The 27,257-nt window shown below is 40.7% G+C and overlaps 1 protein-coding gene across 20 annotated transcripts in view; it reads right to left on the bottom strand.

Moving 5' to 3' along the window:
• Positions 1 to 27,257, bottom strand: part of DOCK9 (dedicator of cytokinesis 9) — a 118,937-nt gene that overhangs the window by 86,414 nt on the left and 5,266 nt on the right. For 8 of the 20 annotated variants that reach the window (XM_004938569.5, XM_004938570.5, XM_004938571.5 and 5 more), the window contains exon 1: positions 17,112 to 17,720. The exons of 6 other annotated variants lie outside the window; for them this stretch is intronic. In XM_004938569.5, the coding sequence (XP_004938626.2) occupies positions 17,112 to 17,273 (162 nt within the window). In that variant the 5' untranslated portion in view covers positions 17,274 to 17,720. Of the gene's footprint in view, positions 1 to 2,413; positions 2,688 to 17,111; positions 17,721 to 27,257 lie in introns of those variants that run through there. 6 more of the 20 variants (XM_416974.8, XM_015274832.4, XM_015274843.4 and 3 more) reach the window with 2 other exon arrangements.

The raw sequence follows: 27,257 nt of genomic DNA, 5'->3' as shown, positions 1-27,257 counted from the left end.
ATCCAACCATTTTGATCAGAGCTTCTGAATTGCCAGTATTTATGTCACATTTTTAATACAGATCCAGTTCCAGTTATTTGATTTCTAGCCTCCTCTGTAATTTTGTTTACCTTCAGACACAACATAAGCGTGTTGTGCCCTGTTAAGTTCTCCAATCAGCACAGAAACTTCTAACAATGGATTTACACTTAGGCGCTGCTCTGTGAGACTCACACACCTTACACTTTGTACTTCCAGTTTATTTCCAAGAAGTGGTTCAGGCTTCCCAGAAACATCTCCTGATTTGATAAGCAGCTACTGCTTGTGAATTACTATCAAAGTGCAGCTCGGCAGCAGGCATACTAATCTGGTGACTTCTACAACAGGCAGTGGAACAATAGCTCAGCCCAAGAAAGGGCACCACCCAGAAAATCTACATGCTTTTTCCATAGGCTCTTCTTGCTTGTGCACCTCAAAAGTAAATACATGACATGATCTAACTCAAACCACAGGAAAACAAGAGTGCAGACACACTTCAGCTCACTGAAAATAGCATATGATTCCACTATCTGAACTTAGTGTGTTCTCTATCATTCTTGGGGGAAAAAACACAGTAAGAAGATTAATATTTTAGAGGAGACTTAACCAGGGAATGAAAAGTTTTGGTTAAAAACTTAAGGCTTTTTTTTTTTTCTTTATAAACACTTTTCATAGAAGGCTGACTTAATTCACCTTGCTATTGAGCATCGATGCAGGAAGGACAGCAGAGCAATAGGTAGAGAATCGCAGGATGTCTGATGTACGAGGGCAGTGCACGCAGTGCAGCGTGTCCTCGTACCATTTCATCTACAACCCTCCCCCCAAAAAAGCAAAAATGGATATCATACCTTCTGTAATTATACGCCATGTATACACTTGTCTATATATATAACAGATTAAGACAAAATTAGCAACTGGAAGAAAAGCAAAGACATTTTTTATGTGACCTATGCGGAAACTAAGTGCTCTCCCTTAAAATATTGACCTTTGTTTCCAATGCATCCACTCTATCTGATAAAACAGCAAAAAAGAGGTGAAACACTGGTGGTAGATGAACCCATGAATACTAAAATTAAGCAGTATCTGGGAAGTTAAAAGGATAACCTTTGTAAACGGTTATGATTAAATACAGTAACCTCTTATTCTTTCTTCTTGTTTTTAAGTGCGTACAGTCACTGAACAACTGCAGTACTCTACGTATCTGCAGAAACACTAAATATCCTCTCAGAGTATTCATGGGGGAATAAAAACAGTTCTAAATAAAGTTAAACATTCCAAAGCCAGGAAAGCGCACACAAGATTAGCTCATATTGTACTGATGAAAATCTGGCCCAGAAATCAGAACACACCCATGCAGAAAAAACATGTTTTACTAACAACTGCTCTGAGTAGAGGGACACTAAAAAAAGTGCAAAGGAAAAGAAACTTTGTCTTACAAACGCACATGTAAGCTTCCAGCTATGTACAGTAACAATTCCCATAAAGCTGCAGATGTACATCAGTACGTATGCCAAAATGCTTGAGCTTTAAATGCACATAGTATGGAACTTAAATCAGGGCTGGGGGACATGGGTTGGGATCACAGCTCCCACTAAATTCGACTACAGTCAGACACAGAAAGAGGAGACTTTCAGCCTTTTACACACCAATTAGGTATGAGATACCATTAAGTAAAATTGGAATTTTAGTAAGAATGATTTACGTGCCTCTTTCTACCGATGCATGTTTAACAACCCTCCTCTGTTGGTTGAAGAGGTTTATTGCCCCCGCTGCAGTCAGCTGGTGGATACATTACTGTTTGCTTACTACATTCTCTTGCTGTACTATTACAACTCCAACAGAACTAGTGTAGCAATACATATATATAGATTTCATTTGATTATCTCCTTTACATACAGGAATATCCCCTTCCCCCTCACTTGCAGTTACTTTAAATTCCCAAACAATGTGCACTGAAGACACTGAGAAATACACCCTTAGCTTAAGTGCACCTGAATTGACACAGAACTTGGAAAGTTTAAATAAAATTTAACCATTACATGCACAGTCTTTAGAGAGTTCAGGTATACTTCAACTGCTGGAATGGATTTTGAAATGCGAGTAGTATTCACACTAGGTTTGAAGTACTCTACAGCTGCACTAGGCACAATAGACACTGAAAAGCAGCTAGGAAGAAAATACAAGTCCAAAATCACACTGTGAGGAAACCAGAGCGTTGAACCAGAACTGTGAAAATTAATGAAGGCAAGCAATACACAAAGTACAGAATACAAAACTGAAATGCACCTACACAAGTAAGCGCACTGCAACTTCTCATCGATAGCAAATTAAGCAGCTTTTCCAACAGAGCTGAAATTACTGGAGGGTAGAGACAGCTCTTTCAAACAGCTCTTACCAGTACAACCACAGGACTGTCCGCTTCTGCTTCACAAAGACCTGCATCCTTGCGCTGCTGCGGAGACTCTATAATAAGGTCTTTTTTAGGATTTCTGTTTGTCCTTGCCTGCATTCTTTGATTGGAAATAGGAAGAATAGCAAAACTGTCCGCGTTTTGGCATCAAAATAATTACCATGCCAGTGATCCAGTGAAAACAATAGCTTTCTCCCAACACAAGCAGCAGAAAGTATGAACTAGTCTAACTTCTCGGCTGCAGTTTGCTAAATCTGTCATGGTGGGAATGCATGACAGACAAAGGCCAGCCCCCAAGCACGTTGTATTCCTCCGGGGGGAAAAAAAAAGAAGGTGGATCCGTTTTCATGCCTTACAGTTCTGAATCAAACACAAAAGAGAACGTCCATTTCTAAAATGACCGTGTGAAACAGTCCAAGCCTTATACAGCGCTTATAAAATGAAGGACGTGGTAATTTGAAATATATTTATTGTAAAATTTCCTTCTACACTTTAGAAGTGTAAAGTTGTTTTGCTTTTGTTTTTTGATACTAGCGTCACTTACGGAGGTACTATCACCAGCCAGCCTCTGATCAGGTACGCACCTTAGGACCAATGCCCCAAAGAGAAAAGTTGATTTCTGAGGGGGGTGGGGGCTCCTTCAGTCCCTCCACTCATTCAGGCCAGTTAGTTCGTTCCTATCTCACACACTTGTGCTCTGTCAGTTCATTCCTCCCTCTTTGGAACCCTCCGGCATTTCAGATGTTGATCACCAATTGCCAAGAAAACACTGAGAAGACAATGCAACAAAATCTTTACACATCTTGAATGAGGTCACTTGAGAAAACCTCAGCTCTGCAGCCAGGAGAAGCAGTCAGCCAGCACTTACTGGCTTTGCCTCCTGTGTGGCCTCCTCGTTGTTTTTGAAGACACAAGAATATGGAGCAGAGGATCTTCCCTGTCCCATAAGGTTTGCAGAAGCATCTCTTGGCCTCATGACTCAAGACCAGACAGCACGTAGTGGTCGGTATCTTCCAACTCCAGACTTAACTGTAATATGAACTCAAGTCGTGCTTCACTTTCGCTTTTGTGTACCAACACAATCTCGTGCTTTACCACTACTCATAGGTAATGGCTCTGGGCAGCCTGGTCTGGTGGTTGGTGACCCTGCACATAGCAGGGGGGTTGAAACTTGATGATCATTGTGGTCCTTTTCAACCCAGGCCATTCTATGGTTCTACTGCTCAGCAGACGCACACTCCCAAAGTAAGAGGCAGTGATTTATCAGGACCACTGTTGCACAGCTCTTTAGTCAAAAAGCAAAGCAATTTTGTAAGCAGCTTAGTTAACTGTTTTGGTAATTCTGAAGGTTCAACTAACAAAGCACCCTCATGTAGTAGTTTTAATGCACCATTGTACGCTAAACTCCTCCTGAAGCAGTGTGAACTGATGAACTATGTTCTTTGGGTTGAAAGAGACATTTTGGTTTTCGTTTTGCTCCTTTTCAACACTGACAAGTTACAAACTCCAAATGTGCAAACCTCAGTGGCTGTATTTACCTACAAAGAACACATCTGAGAGATGATTCAGTTTCAAAGTGAAGTACGCCCCTAATTTAGATTCCCTGTCCATTTATGCAACAAGACAGTTTTGGAAACTAAGCCACTACTTTCATTCAGTTCTTACCTCTGCTCCACTTCCTTGTGCAATTAATTATGTCACTTCAGTACAAGTGACATCCTAAATTTAACTTGACATCAATTTTTATCTCTTACAGAAAAAAAAAGTCACCTTAATATGAAGAAAGCAGATCAACCTGTAGGGAAGCTCAAATACTCTCTTTTTTGACTAGTATTTGTAGGAAGGCACAGCTTCAGGAACACATTTCTTACTCTTAAGGCCTAACTTAAAATGCTGTTATTCCCTTCTCTTCCTCTTCTCCACTGCCATTCTCTCAGCTCTCACACCTGAGTAAGATATTCTTACTTCAGCTTACAGCAGTTGTGACCAAGAGTCTGACCAACAGTCTGCCCACCCCATCCACAACACTTGCGCATTTCCAACGAGTCTACAGAAAGAGACAGTACAGTTAACTTAATATTAATCAAGATAATCATGATTTCCTGTAACTCTTCTTCTTTAATTAATTAGTAATTCTCTAGAATTAAGGCCAACACACTTTCTTTTTAAGCAGCCTTTTTAACACTTAGGCACCCTAGACATCAACGCTCTACAGAGCTCATTTAAGAGTTAAAAGAAGGAAATGAGCAGTTTACTTCAATTTACAAAAACAGATCTTCCTGACTAAGTCAAGTTAGACAATAGCTCCAGAACACTTAGTTACACTTTTATATTGCACCAGCTCCTTTTGTTCTCAGAAAACGGAAGTACAGCACAGCTTAGACTAAATTATACCACTACTTGAGGATGCAGCTGCCGAACAGGAATTTGTTTCATTGAGATGTGTTGTGATTATACTTCACTGAGACCAGAAATGCACAGCCTTATTATGCACAAGGCACTTCCAAAACCTCACTAATAAAGAGTTAAAAACACCGTGCCTCTAAAAAGAGTTTCTTCTGGTTAACACAACAACACAAATACAAAGAGATTGTCACTGTACAAAAGTTATTTCACTGCATTTCCAAAGCAACTCCCAGAATTGTAGGAAATTACTAGCTAATAGAGACCTACCTGAAAAATAATCCAGACTGCTATGGAAACAATGCATTTCATCCCTTTAAAAACACAGTCGCTTGAAGAACTTTACCTTCCATGGTGGTTTTACCAACAGTACTTTTCATATTACTTTCAAGTGTCGAATATTTGGCTCCCTTCTTGCATCACTTTCCCTGAAGGAGTTACTCACGTAATGACAAAATTACATGGGTAAAAGGAGTCCTCAGTATTCCCAAGATATCTCAGTGTTTCATCCAGCAAAGTTACTGCTCAAAAGACAAGTTTTCTACATACACACTCTAATTCTTTCAACCACTTTTCATTCCAAGCGCTGACTTTTCTAATGTAAAATATCACTTAATGAAGAGACAGTAATGAAGAGAATGGGCATTTTCTCTGAACTTCGATGGAAGAAAGGATGCCTATGCAGTGTCACTGCAAAAACAGATAAAAAATGGAGTAGCTTAGGGACACTTCTTTAGCTTTAGGTCCCATTTACAATCTGTATCAAGATGACTAAACTGAACTCAGTGTAGGTGCCTTTCAACTGAACTACTCTAATTCAGATTCTAATAATTCCCACTTTGTGGCCAACATCAGCGTTCACTATATCCACCAGTTATCATTACAGTCAAACTCATCTCTGTCAGCTCCTTTAAGGAAAGAACTGTTGCTTAACCTGTAGCAACAGAGGACCGAGGGGAGAAGGGGAAAGAATAATCCTGCTTTAAGTTTGTAGATCCTATCCATTTGAAAATAAGAGAATTCACCAGAACTCCATATCTCCCCTCCACTCTTTTGGGGATCTTTAAAAGCCCCCATAGCTCACAGCACCTCTTAACAATATAATATATATAACCTCTTAACAAATAACTTCCAAAAAACAGAAGGAAGGATGGACTGCTAATGATGTTTTGATGCTTCATTCTCCTGTAGTTTTCTTGTATGGGGGCTTTTGGTTGGTTGGTTAGATCTGGTTTTAGGACACTAGTTCATATGAAAATCAGATCCACTGAAGTAGAATGATTATCACTATTAAAAGCCAATCTTTCTAGCTGTCATCTGTATCAGTAAGAGATACACTAGCACTGCCCTCCCCCACTTGGCATCCTGCCTTGCAGCTGTGTTAAAAGCATAGCATTTTGCAAGTCAGTGGAAGATTCAGTCTTGTAACTATATGCATCTGAGAGCTGCGAAGTTTCTTAAATGATTAACAGATATGTATTTGTCCTGGAAAAATATACTGAAACGTTCAAGAGAAAGGCTCAGTAAGCTGACAGCAGATGGAATATAGCTCACAGTTCACCCGGCAGTTCCTTGCCATACACATTACATTCAGATGAAATAAAAAAGGTCACAAAAAAGTCAGTAAGAAAGACTCATTCCTTCCAGGAATGGCCAAAGAATGGTTTGGGTTGGGAGGGATTTAAAAACCATCTAGTTCCAACCTCCCTGTCATACACAGGGGCATCATCCACTAGATGAAGTTGCTCAGCTTCTTCAGGCAGCCAGTTCCAGTTCCTCACCTTCCTCGATAGTGAAGAATTTTCTCCTTAAACCTAAAACTACCATCTTTTAGTTTAAAGCTATTCCTTGTCCTATCACTATTCTTCCTTATAGGGGCCTTCTCCAGTTTTCCTGTAGACACCCTTTACGTACTAGAAGGCCACGATGTGATCTCCCTGAAGACTTCTCTTCTACAGGCTAAAAAACCCCAGCTCCTTCAGCCTGTCTTTGTAGGAGAGACGCTTCAGTCCTCTGATCACCCTTGTGAACTCCTCTGGATGCTCTCCAACAGTTCCACATCTTTCTTGTGCTGGGGGATCCAGAGCTGAACACAGTACAGGCCGTGGGTTCTCATGAGAGTGGAACAGGAGGGACAATCATCTCCCCTACCCTGCTGGCCACTTGTCTTTTGATGCAGCCCAGGATACAGTCATCTTTCTGGGCTGCAAATGCATGTTGCCAGCCCACGTTCTGTTTTTTGTCTGCCAATATCCCAAGTCCTTCTCTGTAGGACTGCTCTCAATCCACTCATTGCCCACTCTATAACTGTGCTCAGGATTGCTCCAGCTTAGGACCTTGCACTTGGCCTTGTTGAACCTCAACATGTTCAAATGGGCCTACCTCTCAAGCCTATCAAGGTCCCCTTGAATGTCTTTCCTTCCCTCCAGTACGTCAACCACACCACACGGCTTGGTGTTGTCCACAAACTTGCTCCTTTCAGTCAATCCCACCATTCATATCACTGACAAAGATGCTAAATAGTGCCAATACCAACCAACAAAGAACATTTGTCACTAGTTCACTTCAACATTGAGCACAACTCTGAGTGCGATTATCCAGTCAATTTCTTATCTACCAAATAGTTCATCCATCAAATCCACATCTCTTCAATTCAGGGACAAGGATGTCACGTGAGACAGCATCAAATGCTTTGTGCAAATCCAGGTAAACGATGTCAGTTGCACTTCCCTCATTCACTACTGATCTCCTCCTTTGATCAAGTGACATATCTGGTAGATGAGGGAAAGGCTGTTGACGTACTCTACCCAGACTTCAGCAAAGCCTTAGACACCGCCTCCCACAGTATCCTCCTGCAGAAGCTGGCAGCCCATGACTTGGACAGGTACACTCTTTGCTGGGTAAAGAACTGGCTGGAGGGCCGGGCCCAGAGAATGGTGGTGAATGGAGTTAAATCCAGCTATGACCGGTTACAATTGGTGTTCCTCAGGGGTCAGTACTGGGGTCTGTCCTGTTTAATATCTTTATTGATGACCTGGATCAAGGGATTGAGTGCACCCCCAGTAAGTTTGCAAATGACACCAGGCTGAGAGAAAGAGTTGATCTGCCTGGGGTTAGGAAGGCCCTTCAGAAAGATCTGGACAGGCTGGATTACTAGACTGAGGCCAATGAGATAGAGTTAACAAGACCAAATGCTGGGTCCTGCACTTTGGTCACAGTGACCCCAGGTAATGCTACAGGCTTGTGCCAGTGTGGCTGAAAGACTGCGCAGGGGAAATGGACATGGAGCCGGTAGGCAGCCGGCTGAACGTGAGCCAGCAGTGGGCCCAGATGGCCAAGAAGGCCAATGGCATCCTGGCTTGTATAAGAAATAGCATAGCCAGCAGGAGCACAAAGGTGACCATCTCCCTGTACTCAGCTATGGAGAGGCCACACATTGACTACTATATTCAGTCTTGGGCCTCTCACTATAAGAAAGACATCGAGGCACTGGAGTGTGTTCAGAGAAGGGCAACAAGGCTGGTGAAGTGACTGAAGAACAAGTTTTATAAGAAGCAATTGAAGGAACTGGAATTTTTCAGTCTGGAGTAGAGGAGGCTCAGGGGAGACCTTATCACTCTCTACAATGACCTGAAAGAAGGTTGTGGCAAGGTGGGGGCCAGCTTCTTCTCCCAGGTGACTAGCAATAGAATAACAGGAAAAGGCCTCAAGTTGTGCCAGGGGACATTTAGGTTAGATATTAGGAAAAATTTCTGCTCTACTAAGAGTGGTCAGGTGCTGGAATGAGCTGCCCAGGGAAACAGTTGATTCGCTGCCCCTGGAGATGTTCAAGAAATGCCTAGTAAGGGGCATGGTTTAGTGGGCAATATTAGTTGTAGGTGAACAGCTGGGCTAGATGATCTTGGAGGTCTTTTCCAACCTTGGTGATTCTATGACTCACTGCTGTAATCTCACTGTAGAAGGCCACCAGATTTATCAGACATGAACTGCCCTTACTGAAGCTATGTTGGCTGTGGAAAATTGTCTCTGTTTTTCATGAGCTCGAACACAGTTTTAGCAAGATCTGCTCCATGATAGATATAGGGCATAGAGGAGAGACTGACTGGCTTCAAGTTCCCTGGGTCTCCCTCAGCATATCAAGTTCCATAGCCCTCATTACATTCTGTAAAATATGTGTATGCTACGTAATATATCTATGTATGTTACATAGTAAGATTCTATGTAACTTTTCAAGTAGTCGACCTTCTAATTAAAATAATCCAAATTCACTGATTTTCTATGGTTAGGTCACACTCAGTAAAGCAAGAATTAAGCCCATTCTGGATTAACTAGTATCACAGTCCTTCCAGTACCTTTTTAGGGAAGCATCTGTACACCAATATGAGTCACACAAATCTCAAATTTTAGATTACAGTTAAAGTTACTCTCAAAACACTATTTTCGAGAAGATATTCACATAGCCTTGACAGGACAAAGATGCTGAGATACCACAAAGGAAACATCTCCATCAGAAGTAAGTTTTATTAATAAAAGTCTTATTTATGTTGTACTTTTGCACACTATTAATAGTCTGTGAAGTATCAATTTAAGGTGCACTTGCTCAATTTGCCAGTGGCAGATTCACTTTATGTCATCTTAGCAGAGCTCCTTCTTTTTTCAGGGAAAACTTGATTGTTTCTTATGCTCCTTATGTTTCTTAGCTTCCTCCCAACTTGACCGTAAACGCATCTAATTTCATGCCAGAAGAGGACAACTGCATTTGTAGATGGCTGAAATGCATATTTCAGGCTGTTCCTAAAGCACATGGTAGTATTAATTGGTTAAAACAACAACAAAAAACAGAAACGTTAACTCCTTTTCAGTGTTCACTAGCTCTAGACTCTGATTTCAAAAACAAAATTGCATTGTTTCCACTGCAGAAGTCTCATTCCTATTACTCAAGTTCATATAAGGCTTTAAAGCATACGTGTCCAACCTATGGCCTGTGAGACACAGGTGGCCCCACAAGAATGTATACTTGTAACATTACTATGTGATTTTTTAGCAATATTTTTCACAAGTTGTTAGCATGTAGCTTGAGTGTGGACTGCAAAAGTGACAACAGAATGCTGCAGAGGGGAAGGGTACAATGCAGTACTGTCTCTCATGCCCACCACACACTCAGCTGAATTGCAGCTTATACGTGCTATACGTTCCATGTGCTTGTACCTCACGGCAAGTAAAACACGGTGACTGTTATTAATATTCCAACCTACCTGCATGTGGTGTGCCCGTGAAGACGTTTTTTGTTATTAAGCAGACATGTAAGTTTTCCAATTTAATTATTTAACTTTGGCTTCTGTTATTCCATAAAATAACTTAACACATTTATTAGTTTCACAACAACAAGGTTAAATATCCCACTAGTTTTGAATTTCCATTGGCCTCCTGCATTTTAACTAAAAATATATATTTTTAAGAAGTTGTGTTACTTGTATACATTAACTATATATATTTTTTCACCTAGGTTGGATGTGGCTCTGGGCAGCCTGGTCTGGTGGTTGGTGACCCTGCACATAGCAGGAGGGTTGAAACTCAGTGATCACTGTGGTCCTTTTCAACCCAGGCCATTCTGTGATTTTATTTGTGCACTGAGACAATTCCTCTTCACTCCATCACTCCATGCATCTCAAGCAAGCCAAAAGGTTCGACACTCATGCTTTAAAGTTTTTGTGGAGTTTGTTTGTTTAACTCCAGCTTTAAAAGCAGGATATTCAGCTCTCCCAAGATCTCCTGATGCTGCTTTCAAATCAAACTTTTTTTTTTTTTTTTTTTGGCTCAGGCTGAACAAGCAGATAAAAGCATCTATCTCGTTATGGACGAACAATAACTTACATATATAGACTCTGAACAACTATCCCCAGATTTCATCCTCAGTCTTCAATACCTTTTCCTGATTATACAGTGTTTAAGCTTCTGCATGCCAACAAGCGCTGAGTGCTGGCTAACCTATGTCTAACAAACTTCTCACAGACATCTTTTAAACACTTTCATTTGTTTCAGGAACGATGCGTTCAATGAATTTGTTCCTGCTGAAAGGCTAGAAATACTACATTTGGAAATTCAAGTATTCTCTTAAGAGTCTAAAGAAAGGTTTTTAAAAAGGGGAGAGGAGAGAAGGGCACTACAGAGGGACCTGGATAGACTGGATCGATGGACCAAAGCAAACTGTATGAGTTTCAATAGGGCCAAGTGTCAGGTCCTGCATTTTGGTCACAACAACCCCAGGCAACCCTACAGGCTTGTGGAGGAGTGGCTGGAAAGCTGCCTGATGGAAAGGGACCTTGGTGTACTGATGGACAGTCAGCCGAATATGAGCCAGCAGTGTGCCCAGGCAGCCAAGAAGGCCAATGGCATCCTGGCTTGTGTCAGAAATAGTGTGGCCAGCAGGAACAGGGAAGTAATTATCCCCCCGTACTTGGCATTGGTGAGGCCTCACCTCAAGTACTGTGTTCAGTTTTGGGCACCTCAGTACAGAAAAAGCATTGCAGTGCTGGAGCAGGTCCAAAGAAGGGCAACAAGACTTGTGAAGGGCTTGGAGAATATACCCTATGAGGAGAGACTGAAGGAACTGGGGCTGTTTAGCCAGGGGAAAAGGAGGCTGAGGGAAGACATTATTGCTCTCTTCCAATATCTGAAAGGTGCTTACAGAGAGAGCAGGGTTGGTCTCTTCCCAGTAGTGACAGAACATGGGGAAATGGCCTCAAGTTGTGCCAGGGTAAGTTCAGGTTGGATATTAGGAAACACTTCTTTACAGAAAGGGTTGTTAAGCACTGGAATAGGCTCCCCAGGGAGGTGGTTGAGTCACCATCCCTGGATGTGTTTAAAAACCGTTTGGATGTGGTGCTCAGGGACATGACTTAGTGGAGGGTTGTTAGTTAGGGTACTATGGTTAGGTTGTGGTTGGACTTGATGATCTTTAAGGTCTTTTCCAACCTGAGTGATTCTATGAGGAAAAAAAAAAAAAACCTGAAAAATTCTACAAGATCCATTCACAAGATTTAGCCAAAACTACGTGTTAACACATGAGATACTAGATTTTCATTACCTAAAGCAGAAAGATGAAAGGAGATTAAAAAGTGTTCTCATAGAAGGGACACAAGAAAAGCTATGGAGCAGTTAAGATGTTGCAATCAGACAGGTCTGTTTCTTCCTTATTAAGAGGTCTAATGAGGTCTAGTGCTCTGAGTGCTGATGGATAAAAGCTAATTTTAATACAATTGCAAGCTTAAGCATGATATGACAGCAGCCTAACAGACTCAGCCACACAAATTACCTGCACACCACAAGGGAATTGCTGCTTAAGCTGTTCAAGCACATAAAAAACAAACACACAAAAAAAGAAACAAAAAAAAATTCCACTCACTCAGTCTCACTTCCCTACAGCCTCCTCTTTTCTATATTCCTACTTTGTTTCCATTGAACTTTTCCACTCTAAAGGAAAAAGTTGGTACTCATTTGTTAAGTCAGCCAGCAAACACATCAGACCTTTTAGTAATGAACCTTATAAGCACATTGTATGTTAAATTAAGAAAACAATCACTTCCGAAAAGTAATTTAATATTAGTCTGAAATCAAAATATTTCCAATTTAAATGACTACTGTGGAGATTATTTCCAGAATGACACAGCTGTCTGCTGTCATTAATCAATCTTCCAATGTGCAGACTTGGGTATACTTCAAAGATGTCCCGGTTCATTATCAACAAAATGACTCATGAGCAGCTCAGAAACTGCAGCCCCACAGAAATTCAATAAGGCCTAATGATGCTGCTGCTGTAAAGCCAACAGGTTACATGGACTAAGAAACTACAGTTACTCTAACAGGAGGTTGCTGGTTCTGTTTCCAGAAAACACCCAAATCTCTCTGTTTTAAAGCTGGACACTATTCCAAAATGCCCTGCATTTCTTCTTGGAAATTTTCTAAGTACAAATGTAATGACTGTTATTCAAATTAATGGTTTTTTTCCACAACAGGTTTAATAAAATTTTAAAACTATTTAAATTATTAGGCCACATCCTGCACACACTTAGTTACTAAATAGCTTTAACTAACATTTTGTAAAATTTCAGGGGAGAAACAGCAGTGTTGAGTATGACATGGAAAGGAAACTCAGTAAAAAAAAAAAAAAACCTCAAGCATAAATAGAGGTGCTTTCTGCAATATTCAGACATATAAAAGAAAATTACAGCCCATCAGCTCAGCCTGTGTCACTTCAGAAGTTATGTCTTCTCCGTTGGCCTAACCAGTACAGCCAGCTACCCTCTTAGCTCACTCAACATGTCAACAGCTTATTAGCAAAGCTACTTCTAATTCTTGTTGGTTTTCTTACACCCACATCACCATTCACCCATGCTCGTTTTTCATCTTTATCTACCATTGTAAACAGTTGTTTAGGCCCTAAACAGTAGAATAACATATCCCTCCTAGATATTTGTTGATCATACCATGATTGCAAATAAAATGCAGTCCAACTACAAGAATAAAGGTCATGAGAAAATAACACCCTCCTACCTTCAAGTTACTGCAACACATCAGAAATAACACATAATATCGTGCTAAGAATGGACTAAAAAAAGTCACAGGAAAATCAAAACTAAGTACTGTAATTTTGAAATTTGACAAAAATCACGGGAATTATATATTTTAATTGATTGCCATACAATCATAGAATCATTTTTACATTGGAAAAAACCTTCAAGACCATCAAGTTCAGCCATCAACTTGACCTACTGAGTCCCAACCACTAAACTACATCCCTTAGTGCCACATCTAGGCGTTTCTTAAATGCCTCCATGGATGGCGACTCCACCACTTTCTTGGCCAGCCTCTCCCAGTGCTTGACACCTCTCCATGAAGAAATTCTTCCTGATGTTCAACCCAATCCTCCTCTGACTCAACTTGCAGCCATTTCCTTGTGCCTTGTCACCTGAGAAAAGAGTCAGACCTCCTCCTAGATGCAACTTCCTTCCAGGCAGTTCTAGAGAGCAATGAAATCTCTCCTCGGCTTCTTCTTCTCCAGACTCAGCAGTCACAACTCCCTCAGCCATTCCTTGCAAGTTTCATGCCCTTCAACCTCCCATAAAACTAAGCAGATGAGAGTATTTTCCTCAGCATTTACAGAAAATAAGTATGGCCTGGGAGGTCATTTGAAGAAAATACAGTTCCATTAATTTTCTTGTTAAAAGTCACATAATCTCAGCCTAAATTTATAATCTTACAAAAACATTGGTTTATACCCCAACGAACATAGAGATCCTGTGAGGTCCTTCAAACTCTGTGATGTAGAATAAGATAAAGTGTGTATGACAGGGTAGAATTGTTGCTGTATGAATGATATGGGATTTTCATTGCAGGCTCAAGTAATCTCATATGGATAAAAATAAACTGTATTCCCAAGAAGGACATTCTCAGACTTCATTTTATCTTTTATTTCCTTCAAGCAATCAAAAGAGCACAACTGCTTAAGATAAAACTTTAATTAGACTTAAGACTTTAGATACAGCTTCCTGACCTCGGAATTAGAAGTTAAATAGGAAAAAACCCATATAGCATACACTACACGAACTATTGCTGCCTTCTTGTTTCTTCACAGGATGGAGCTTTTTTCCTCCCAGGAGAACTGCCTGAGTACTTTCTGCTCACAGGAAATTTGCACAGATCTTCAACACCGGTTTTGCAAGAGGGTCAATGTGTAGTTACAGTACAGAACTCCCTGAAATTCACTGGCGTTTTGACAACAACTGTGTATCAGGAGATATTTGATCCAAACTAGCTAAACAGAGCAGATAGCAGGAACAGCCAAAAAGGCAGAGTTAATAAATTGCAGCTGTAATATATGCTACAGCACAAACAAATAAATAGGTGAAGTCATACACCCACACATGCATCTGTTGCAACAAACACCACAATGAAGGAAAACACAGGAAGGTGACACACACTGTCATTCCCTTTTCACACTGAGTGCAGCTTCTCTCCTGAGGAACTGCATTCCTCAAGTCTTCACCTCCCTGAATGGCTTCTTAGGGAGAAGCAATGTCTTTTCTATTGCTGAAAACCAGTCTTTAGAGGAAGGGGAAAATGGCAAAATCAGGTTCTAACAGCAAAGTGTAAAAAAAAAGTTTTTAGAGTCATTTGTATACATTTAGATAAGCTTTGTAAAATAACTTGTCACTATTGCCAAGATTGCAGTACCTTTCCTGCTTTCCACTCTTCAGGGGTAAATCAGGAGCAACAGTTCCCAGTCTGAGTCACCAGAAGCCATAGCGAGGGTCAGCTGTGACTGGCAAGACTACCACCTTTCAATGAAGGGCCAGAGTTTTTCTTGTCAACTCACCTTTCGTTTTCACAAACTACGGTAATCCAGTACAGTGAGCAAGAAGTCATTCTGACCCCTCAATTCCACAATCCTCTATACTAACCCTTCAATTATTTATCCTGGAAAGACACTTATCTTCACTAACTACTTTCAGCTAAACCAAGGTGACAAAGCCATACAAATATTTATATGAAAAATATAATCAAATAAACATCAAAAATAGACCCCGGTTATGTTATTTAAAAGCATTTATAACTTTTGGAGTAGGAAAAAAGCCCAATTAACAGATCTGGAACTTCAATAGTACTTGGACGACTAAGGATATTTAACGTTAATCTTGCTACTTTGCAAACCAAGTCTGCAGGCCCAAATTAAAGAGAAATTAATCCTGGAAGAAAATAGCAAACAAAACAAAGATGAAAAAAAAAAATCCCAAAAAGTTATACAATACAAATAATTTTTCACTCCAACTTCCAAACTACAATGTTCTATATCATATTCTCAAATTCTCATCTATTTGGATAACGGAAGGCCAATAAAGGTGCTGGGTCCTGAATTCAAAGGACTGCAAAAGTTATTAGAAGTAGTCGCTGTCCAGCGCTTAAATGTCTAATAGACATCTGTATGAGGCCAACTTTAACATGTCTAACAGCATAAAGAGGCTTCTAATACCTAGAAGAAGCCATTTTATGTGTAATAGCAAACAATATTAAGGATTTATGAAAAGGAATACTATCATGAAAGGCAATACACATACTGTCGGTTATTTTAAGCATCCAAAGCCAGTTCAGGTTCATTCCTGGAAACTAAGTAATGTGTGTGTGCGCGTGTATATATGTATGTATATAAATGCACACACACAAAAACATGTACATACATGTATGTATCCACATGTGTATGTGCAGTGTATATATCTGTGTACATACACATATTCTTTCCCGAAGTTTTACTTGCATACATGCACACACACCTCCCTTTTTTCTCATCTTTCAGTTCAACAAGAACGAAGCTGACCAGCACAAAGGCAACAGCTTTATGATATTTCTGAAGGCTTTCCATAACTGCAGTTGTACAGCATGGGTATTCCAGCAGGCACTACAAGCTTGCCCAAATTTCAAGGTACCACACCCCTCTTATTCCAACCACCTTGTTGGTGAGTTAGCAATTAACAAGTGACCTAAAATTAATCGAAATAAATAATTAACTCCTTAATTCATCCAATTCTGAAGCAAGCAGTGCTCGTTAGCTATTGCAATTCCACCCCCTCAAGCCTAAATGTAATATATATGACGCATATCTGCGTCATTAACCTGCGGGGTACAGTGAAGATAGTCTCACTTTAAAGTAGGTTTTCTTTGCATCAAGCAACACCTAAAAAAGCCTTTGAAAGCACAGAAGGTGCAGAAAACAGTTATTGCTTCCTTTAACCTTTTTTTTTCCCCTTCTAGAATGCTCTTGTACACATTCCAGAAACTTAAATGGAAACAGAATGTTTCCAGAGAAGAAAAAATTATTCAAATATATCTGAAAAATAAACCTTAAATCCCGGGTTACCATTTTCCCAGCAATGCATTCCTCAGTTTTTCCAAATAATGTAATTATCTGTGCTCCACGTGAAGTGCCAAATGCATTCTGAGAGCATGTTAAGAAAGATTTAACATACGATCTTCTATACCAATCCTGTTTATGCAAATTGTTCACACTATTAATACAAATCTAGATAACATAATGAGTATGAAGCCTAAGCTTTGATGTTACAGCTGCATGCACACATGTATTACATGTCACATACATGCACTAGCATGCTATACTATCAAGGCAAGGCATACAGAGTCTGTACACCGTAGACATTAAATAAGCATGGTATTCAGTTCAGCTTTCAATTAGCAGATAAAATTATTACTGAAACAAGTTTGTATTTACCAGAGACGAATGAATCAATATTCCTGAATCTTCATCTGGCAAGCTGAATGCTGTATATTCAAGGGCATTGTTTTCCCCTTGCTGTTTGCAAATATAACCACAGTTTCTCTCAAAAACTGTTCGGATGCCTTTAAACAGAACCACACTTGTAGTGCAACCCATTCCAAATCCGGTGAATTTTGCATTTCTAGCAGCCCTGATTGCATTTGCAGAATGTCGTCTTCCTTTGCTCGGCTCGGATAATTTCCCTGTGCTTTCCAGAAATATTTCTTTGTACAATCTTCATTATGTCCGACATTCAGTACGTTCCTCAACTAGGAGCCATCAGCTACTGAAATGTAATCCTATTTGTTTAAGCCAAATGCTGCCAAAAATCCAGCTGCCGAAAAATCAGAGGGTGATAAAAAGCAAAGGATAGCTCAGCTGAAGAAGATAAGAGGCTTTCAGCACGCGCTGTACTCCACAAGAGAGATGAAAAGATATTCCGGAGGGTCTGGGAAACAGCTCCCAGGTTTCAAAGATCCTCAGAACATAATCAAAGATGAAAGGAAACTGCAAAGATACTGCTGCAGTTTCTGCTGCCAGCCACAAAGAATCCTCATCTGCTGCAAGAAAGCTCTCTCCCAGAATGCCTAGCACAGAGTTCGTACTAGCAAACATTTCTTTCCTTGACCTATTTGTGCTTTTTAATGTTTAAAAGCAGAAATGTCACATGCAAGGACTCAAAAATGAAGGGAAATTAAGTTAGTGAGAAATAAAACCCTTCAATCTAACCTACATGTTATCAGCGTGCTGCTCTCAGTTCAGGCAAACCACAAGGGAGCTGGATGCTGACAACTGTCCTTATTTCTTCTCCTCTCCCTCACACACAAAAGTAACCACTTGGAGTAGTGAGTTTCCATCTGCCAGAACTGACTTCATGAAGTCACTGATAGGAAATAGCAGTGCTCTCTTCTATTATTTTAATGACTATTTGACTATTCTTAATTAAAGGGACTTCAGGGAAGCATGAATGGAGGGGAAAAACAGATCAATGACGTCAACTACACATTTGTCCCCATACAAACTAACTTAGGGAAATGCTTGGATGCTGTAATGAATGATTCAGAAGAAATATTCAAGAGTTATTAGCATTTTTCCCTTACATCTAGCTAGTTAACACATCTCAGGATTACATTTCTAACTCAAATACGGTATAATAATACGTAGAAACATTGATTAAAAAGGGAAAAGAATCAATACTTGACAGCAATCCAAGTAGTTCCTTCCAGTCCCATATTCTCCAGGGCAGTCGTTATGTTCCACACATTGTAAGAAGTATAAATTGTGTTACAGCAGTTTGTCAATAAGGAGTCGTTTCGGGCAGAGGAAAAAGAAGGTGAGGATGAAGTATTTAGCACAAATTCTACTCATTTTACAGCAGTTATTGTGCATCAGACAGTTCTTTCAAATGGTGAGAAAATGGCCTCACTTTTAAAGCACCACGTCGGATGTGGAAACACACAAAGGCAAAGAGAGTTCATTGAGGAAGGCAAACAAGATGACAGAATCACAGAATGACACAGGTTGGATGAGGCCTCAGGAGGCGCTCTCATTCAACACTGATAAAGAGCAAATTTAATTCTAACTGCATCGTGAATAAATTTAGCATCATGTTCCTACAGTATTTTAGAAAAGGCAGCTGAAACTGACTCGGATCAATACAGTGGTGATAACAACGACATAACAAGCATTCCAAATTGAGCCTGAAAGGCAGGTAAATATAAGGTTGTAAGGGATGGGAAGAATCCAGATTGAGGAGGAGCGTTACCAGGTGCTTAAATATTAATACTGTGAGAAATGTGAATACATAAAGCAGAGTGCCAACAAGCTGACCTTTTCCTATGCCACTATTGTGGAGCAAAATGGAGATTCCCAGCTTTACAACGGAAATTCCTGCAACTGTGATGAGCACCCCACGCTGCACCAAGCAGTGAACGTGCAGACAGTAATGTGACACAACTGCGATACTATCCATTAACAGAATTACATCTCAAAGTGAAACCAGGATGATGGAAAAATTCTTGTGAGGGTCAAACTCAAACAGAACTTTCTCTACCAAGAGATGAAAGCTAAGGGACAGCCTGAGGTAGCCAAACATTTTAATCCAATGGTTAAAAAGTAAACAAAACAAAGAAAACAGATGAACAAGATAGTATTGTTTGTGGTATGAGCAGCAAGCTGGACATTGCCAACTGCCTTTAGCTGCACCTGGTTTATGAGAAGACCTTTCTCCCTTAGGAGGGAAGGAAATGAGGGCTGTGGAGAGGGGACATGACTAATGTTATTGCTCTTTGGGAAAAAAAGGCCTGCATACAGATTTCCAGAGTTATTCAAATTAGCACATGTTGCCAATGTCATTCCTAGATTAGACTGCCTGGTTTATATGGGATGCAACAAGCTTCTCCTTGCCATGCAGTGTAGTGAACCAGTACTGACTGTGCTACAAGACCCCTGAAGTTAAAAAGATGAAACAGCTGCTCCAAGTTGGTTCTTCAGAAGGACATGTCCTTCTAAGACATGGGCAGGTAATACAGAAGAAGCTCTAGCCACTCTCCAACATAATTGTCTGGAGCTGCTTAACAGATGTTCCACAATTACTTTAAAAGCCTAACCACCAGTCATCCCCTTACTATAGCAAACGCCTAATGATCACTTTTCACTACAATACCGCAGGGCTTCAAAATATTAAGCAGCCCTACAACAACCAGGTGAGTTCCAGCAAGCAGAATCTCATAGGTAAAAAGTAAACACATGCCAGAAATCAGGCCATTTTAACTAGTGCTTGCAAGTTTCAGTTTGATGCTGGTTGGCACCCTACAAAGATAGAAGTCTTTAAGGAAAAGCTACTTGAATTGATTTAAAATCATCTCAGTAACAAGAGTTTATTAGGTGTAACTAGATAGAAATGAAACTAAGGAGAGCTTCCCATCAAGTATGCTACCACAAAACAATACCAACATTCTGCCTTCAGACATGCCACCGTTATAGGAAAGTATTTCACAAAGACACATTCTCCTGCAGATATGGCCTTGTAATTCAGTCAAGATTCAAGCACCCAGGCATTTAAGGCACAAAAATACGATTAATCCCTTAAAACATTTCAAGTACATAAAATTTTACCAAAGAAATTGTCCTTGACACTTAACATACCCAAACTGATGCCATCTTGACAACAGTGAGCATCTGGTTCCTTACTGATTTTAACACATACTGACTGAACTCAGCTCTTCACAAAACCTGACAGCATCTGTAGGTGGAGCACTACCTTCCTTCCATCTGGCAGCTGTCTGTGGATCAGCTCAGAATGCTACAAAAGTGGGCCCAAAGCCACCTCAGCCCAGAAGGGTTAAAACAAACACCGGTTATGGTGCGCCTTTGGAGTGCCTTAATAACCAGATAATAGTGTATCCAGCCCAAGGAACTGGTTTTTGTCGGATAAAGCTGCAGGAAAGAACTGAGATCCACAAGCCCTGCAAGAGGGAGAAGAATAAACAACAGTTCCTATTTACCAGTATGTTCCTAGAGGAGAAGAAAATGCAGGTTTTGGTTCCTGATAAACGGACTGCTGAGATCTTGGATAATTCTGCCTGAAGCAAATGCTCAAAGGAGACCTTATCACTACCACCACCTAACAGGAAGGTTAAGAGAGAATGGAACCAGGCTCTTCTTGGTGGCAGTCACACGGCAAGATATAATGCATGCAACATTTAATTTATATACAAGGAGTTTTTGATGTGTATATATATTTTTAACCATGAGAATAGTCAATCTCCCCATGCGGATAGTATAACTAGGCTGGCATAGTCTCTAAGCAACCAGACCTACTTTGAGCAGGGAATTGGACCAAGTAACTCACATTTGTCCTTCAGTTTGTGCCCTCGCATGATTCCTTGGCACTGTATCAGGTCACCACACACCAACCACTGAAACAGAGAAAAGATCCAAGAGAATTGTGTACTTGAGAAGAAGGCCAGCTATGCTTCCTCCAGGAGATAATCTTGACAATAGTATGTAATTTTGAATGAGAATCCGCACGCTCAGCAAGGCCCTAAGAAGAGATACACATCAAAGAGAAATGAAAAAAGCTACTGTAACATTAGAAACCCTAACTGTATGACCCAGCTGAAGACCAGAAGCAAGTTTGTCATCGCTACGATGCGTCAGAAAGTCAAAAATAAGGCTTATGAAGACTGGAGCATTAGCCATGGAAGCTTGTCGTAGCCAGCTCATAAGTTGATTTTAATCTACATACAAGGGAATGTTTATACCTATTATGCCTTTTTTTATATCTGGGCAAAGGGGAAGGAAGCCTAAATGATGCAACCCATGGAATGCTAATTCAGAGATTTGCATCTTGCATACACAGTATCACATATGTGCTGATGGAGAGATACGCGCATTTAAAACCCCACTAATTACAAAACACCAAATGCCATAGCAAGTACTTTCATGTTGCATAACTGAGAGCTGCAGAAAGGTCAGCCTTCTCACAAGTCCATTCTAGACACGTAATAACACATTCTCATCCAGAAGTGAGCATGGGGAGTAACCAGTAAGGCACACACCTTAAGTTCACACTTAACTCAAGTATATCTTGAGGGCAGCCATACTAAGAATAACCCAGAGAACTTCAGGAAGTTGCCCAAGTTAGACTACACTGAGCAAATGAACTTCCATTAGTAAGCATGAGACATAAGGCACCTATAGCTCCTTTGACTGTTTTATGTTTCAAACGGTAGCATAGGATTCTGGTACGAAATATGCTCACATGACTCCATCTAGTGGTTACAAAACTTCCAGCTTTCTCAAGTTGACCTTTTTACTCCGGGCTCTTTAAACAACTGACGTGATAGCCACAACATACACTTCTTATAATCAAGTGCAGAACGTGTCACTATTGATAGGATATTATTTTCAGGAATACTGATGAAACCATACTGAAGTACAGTCAGAATACAGCAGACTAGAAAAAATAGTTATAGCCCAGTTTCTGAACAATCGTACTGCGTTCAGGGAAGAGTATCAGAAACTCAGAGCTCACATACACTTTTATTCCCCCTACAAAGGTTATTCAGATTCAGGTTATTCTCCTTTCCTTTGTTACTGGTTTATTAAGGAACAAGTTCCAAGTTCCCTCCAGCATATCATTAGCTGCCAGAAACTCTGCTGGAAGTACTGGCCCTTGAAATTTACCAGTCAGACTGTACACAGTGAGAATTCTTCTCTTCCTTATTAGAAACCTCACATTTCACAAGGGAAAGCTTTCTGGATCATGCTCTATGCTACGGCCAGGAAGAAGTTCATAAACAGTGTCCTTGGGCCGCCTGAGGCCATGCACAATACCAGACAGATAACTCCATGGCAATAACAGGCCTGGCAAGCAAGACTCCCAGGAGAATTTTGAAGGAAACTAGAACAGCACCCTCCAAACAATTATGAAGTGTGTCGTCTCTTCATTAACCCGAATGCTCTTTTTAGACTGGTTCAAGTCAGAGACTCAACAAGGACTCAAGATCCCCTGTGGACTAGCAAACACTAAGAGTGAAGCCTCCTTGAACATTCTTAATGGCAAACATACGACAACTTTCAGCTAAATCACCTACTGAATCAGTTGCAAAAATATTAGTGCCAATCAGTGCAAGAAGGTGCAAATGTGCTTAACAAAATGAGGTTGGAAGCACCACTTAGCATCACTGCACCGGGGCACTGGCAATGCCTTCAAACTGGAAATTGGATGAGTACCTTTCAAACATTTCAAAAACACAGCCTTTTTAAATTACTTTGCTTTAAGCCTACAATGCTAGTATTCCCATTTAGCTTCAAATTTCTTCACAAATCTGTTAAATGAGACCAAGAGCTATCTCACTATCCTTTCCTCCCACTGAACTCTTCCTTTGGAGCACGTGTCAAAACACAAGCACATCACAGAACCACAGAATGGCCCGGGTTGGAAGGGACCTCAAGGATCACAAATCTCCAATCCCTCTGCCATAGGCAGGGCCACCAACCTCCCCATTTAATACAAGACCAGGCTGCCCAGGTCCCCATCCAACCTGGCCTTGAACACCTGCAGGGATGGGGCATCCACAGCCTCCCTGGGCAGCCTGTGCCAGCACCTCACCACCCTCAAAGTAAAGAACTTAACATGAACACATGAGCACAGGCTCTGTATGCACAAGCAGACAACTTACATTTCTACATATTCACATGCATTGAATCCTAGGCCCCTGAAATCAACTACACTTAGGATTTCACCTCTGATAACACACAAATTGTAAGATATTACATTACACACTGATGTAAATGGATATTGAAATTCTTTCCCTACTTAATAATACGAAAGCATTACCTGTTCTCAGTATAACATGTAGTCACTCCTTGTTGGAGGATTAACTTTATAGCAGTAAAAACATAAACTACTCTGAATTCACAAAATAACTCTTTCCCAACCACAGAGCACCCGAATGTAGTAAAAGCAGTTTAGCCTGTGACTCAAATTTCCAAAGCTAGAGCAGCATCTGTCACCATGCTATCTCTTTTGAAGTCCACAGCTACAGCTCAGTATCAAAAAGCAACCACAAGTACACAAAGCAGCAGCTAAGGATTATTTATTTAAGCGATGGCTCTATATTACAGGCCTTCCTGTATTCTAGCTGCTCGGAATCACCATTACTCCTCCTCAGTTTTGTTGCAACTAACCTTAAATCTTTAAGGTTTTTTAAATATATTTTGGTTATTCGGTAAATTCTATGTCATAGAATGGTTTGGGATGGAAGGGATCTGTAACATCACCTAGTTCCAAACGCTCTGCTATAGGCAGGGACACCTCCCTCTAGACCAGGTTGCTCACAGCCCCATCCAGCCTGGCCTTGAATGCTCCATGGAGGGGGCATCCACAGCCTCACTGGGCAACCTGTTCCAGTGCCTCACCACCCTCACAGTAAAGAATTTCTTCCTAATATCTAGTCTATATCTACTCTCTTCCACTTTAAAGCCATTTCTCCTTGTCCTGTCATTACCTGCCCTTAAAAAAAGTCCGTCCCCAGCATTCCTGTAGGCCCCTTCAGGTACTGGAAGGCCACTATAAGATCTCCTCACAGCCTTCTCTTCTCCAGGCTGAAGAGCCCCAGCTCTCTCAGCCTGTCCTCACAGGGGACGTGCTCCAGCCCTCTGATTATCTTTGTGGCCCTCCTCCAACAACTCCATGTCAAGTCACTCAATACTCCCACTGTGTGAATAACTATGTTTCTTAGTAGAAGAAACTACAAAAGGGACTATTTAATTTCAGCTGGTAGGGACTGTAACATTGTTTATGCACAAACTTGATCCCTGAGGGTTTCAAACCTTTGGAAGAATGGGGTGTCAGTATTATTGGTGTTTTTATCTCATGCTTTTTATTTTCTAGTATTCTTTCCTAAGATTATCAGAAGAAACTCTTCCAGAATACTACCAAGCCTGGAGAAGAAAAAAAAAGAGAAAAAAATGTAAACTATTTTTCCTTGATTTTCACATAATTATGAAGTTGACATTTCTTGAACTACTGGTATCGACAATGTTGTCTCAGATAGCAAAATTATCCAGAACTGCTCTTTTTGAACACAACAACATTCAAGGGGCTAAATAACAAATTTCCCTCTGAAAACACTTGATATCCTGCCCTTCTGATGGTGAGCAGAAAGAAATTCCAGTTGGTCGTGGAACATGAATGGCTTTTTTTTCCCCCTTCGGAGAAGGCCCCAAACCAAAGGCTGGCCTGGGCCCAGCGTCTGGGAAGTAGAATTCCAGCTGAGGTTCGGATACACACTGACACCACCACATACACCAGTCTGAATCAGTCTGCAATTTGCTTGCTTCCTTGGGATGCAGAGCTAAGGTTAATTTGTTCTTAAAAAGCAATCTAACATCTTAGACTGAGTACACAAAAGTGTGAGAGAAGAACGGCATCGCTCCCCCAAGCACCCCTGGAGTTATCTTTCTTGCTGCCTTCTTTTTGCTCTGGATACCCATCGGTAGCTCCAGGTTGAAAGCACCACCTGAAATAAAGCACAAGCTTACAGAACAGAGATGTGAGATGGCTGAAGTTGGAACAGGCTGCCTGAAGTCACCTGCTCCAAATCCTGCCCAAGCAGGGCCACGTTAGTCTCACCAGTCTGAGGTGTGAGATCCACAAAGTTTCCAACCAAGGTCCTGAGTCACGTCTTTCCAGTTTTTCCCATTTTAACTGCCAGAGTTTCCAGGACAGGAAGCAATCTTTGGAGACAGCAGCAGAATGCACAAGACAATAATCTTAATTCCCCATTCCTCCTTTCATACCTGAATCATCAGTCAGAGGGGAGCGGATGACACAGTGCTCTACCAGATGCACTAGCTCATCTTTACACCAACAAAGAATCCCATTCCCCACCCCTGCAGTCAGATTAAGTTCTTTATTCTCTTAATGTGTCTCCAGCAAAGCTGGTAGTTCTTTCAACAAGCAGTAATAGTATCTGCTACAGATGTTGGATTTCTTTGTACCAAATGTTTGCTCTCCAAGCGGGTTTTCTTCATAAAAATCCCCTTCAGAGCTTCTGCTCAACTTTCTGAAGACTTCTGGGCGCCTCATATACCTTTTTCCAAAGCAGAGTCCATTGTACCAACGAAATTCTGGTCATTATTTAACACATGAAGTAAAACAAATTGTTTTCATGGCCCTTAAGACTGTTTTTCATTTGTTTGTTTTGGTCTTAATAGCACAGGAAATTTCTATTCTGAGTTAATACACGCTCACTTTCATTCTCACCAGAATAAGTTGAAGTACTTCTACAGGCAAAAACAAAGCCCACAGCACTCCCACGATACCTAAGATTATTTCACAGTATCTTAAACTTAATCATAGAATCATAATCGTCTACATACATCAGTGCCTGCAGAGTAAGACAGAATGCAAACCTTCCCCCACATACCTGCCTATCCTCTGTACGAAGGTCTCAGATAAGTTTACACGCTCAGAATAATTAGAGTATCTTCTCATCTTTAGCTATGCTGTTTCCAAAATCTTTCAATGAGGAGAGCATTGTGTAATCCACAGATCACTTATGCAGCTTTATGCATTTTACGCCTTGCATAATTAATGCTTTTGATGGACACAGATGGTCTAAGGGGAATGTGGAGAGACAAAGAGGAATGAATCTATCTTTTCCTTCTCTCAAATGAAGCTTTGCCTTCTGTACCCACATCAAGTAATGCACTCGACATCATTTGACCTCAAAACCAGAGCTAAATACCAGCTAAGGAAGGGGGATTTCTGGACTTTTTTTATACTTTCAACTTGAGTACATTAGGTAAGTTCTTCAAACTCCATCACAAATTTCAGTTTCTTAGATCCCAGTGATGAAGATGAGACACTATCATCTCCTCCATAGTGAGCCACTGGCACCAAACCCCCTCTCAACTACTTGAAGCAATTCAAAGTAAGAGCAACACGTGCAATGCATTTCGAAGAACGATGCACCCAAGCTTTCTGCTATCTGAAAAACAATACCCTTTATTAGCTTCAATGAGTTACCAGTACCTTGTTACTAATAAATTTTAAAGCAAATGTGTGAATTTTGCAGTCTTAAATCTACTTCAAAAATACAACGTCAGGTTACATGGTCAAATTCACCACTTGCTGAGTTTTGCATACAAGTGCATACGTGTGATGGCTGTCTAATCTCAGGCACTACTCAGAGGCAAGTGATCACTCACCTCAATAGCCATATACACTTAACAGCAATTTGAGCAATGACACCTATGGAATAACAATAAACAGTTGATATTAAAGGTGTAGTTTTCAGAACTGGTAATTACAGACCTTATTGAAACGTTGGCATAGGTCACAATGCAGCATAAGCAAACATGTGGCTTTAAGCTGGATATAAAGTTTATTGCATAAGATGTTTAATATGGGGAAAAATAATCAGAGTTGTGGAATTCCCAAGTTTCACTTCAGGTGTGAGAAGTTACACTGCTACTGAGATACAAACATAATCTTGTCTGGGCTTTTAAGGGCATTAATAGGAGGGGGAGAAGAAAACCCTGCAGCATTCTGTGCTGCATGAGCTGTTGCAACCATAGCTCAGTCCA

Source organism: Gallus gallus, chromosome 1 (assembly GCF_016699485.2).
Source record: "Gallus gallus isolate bGalGal1 chromosome 1, bGalGal1.mat.broiler.GRCg7b, whole genome shotgun sequence".
NCBI classification, from domain to species: Eukaryota; Metazoa; Chordata; class Aves; order Galliformes; family Phasianidae; genus Gallus; species Gallus gallus.
This window is presented reverse-complemented; position numbering and strand designations above follow the sequence as displayed.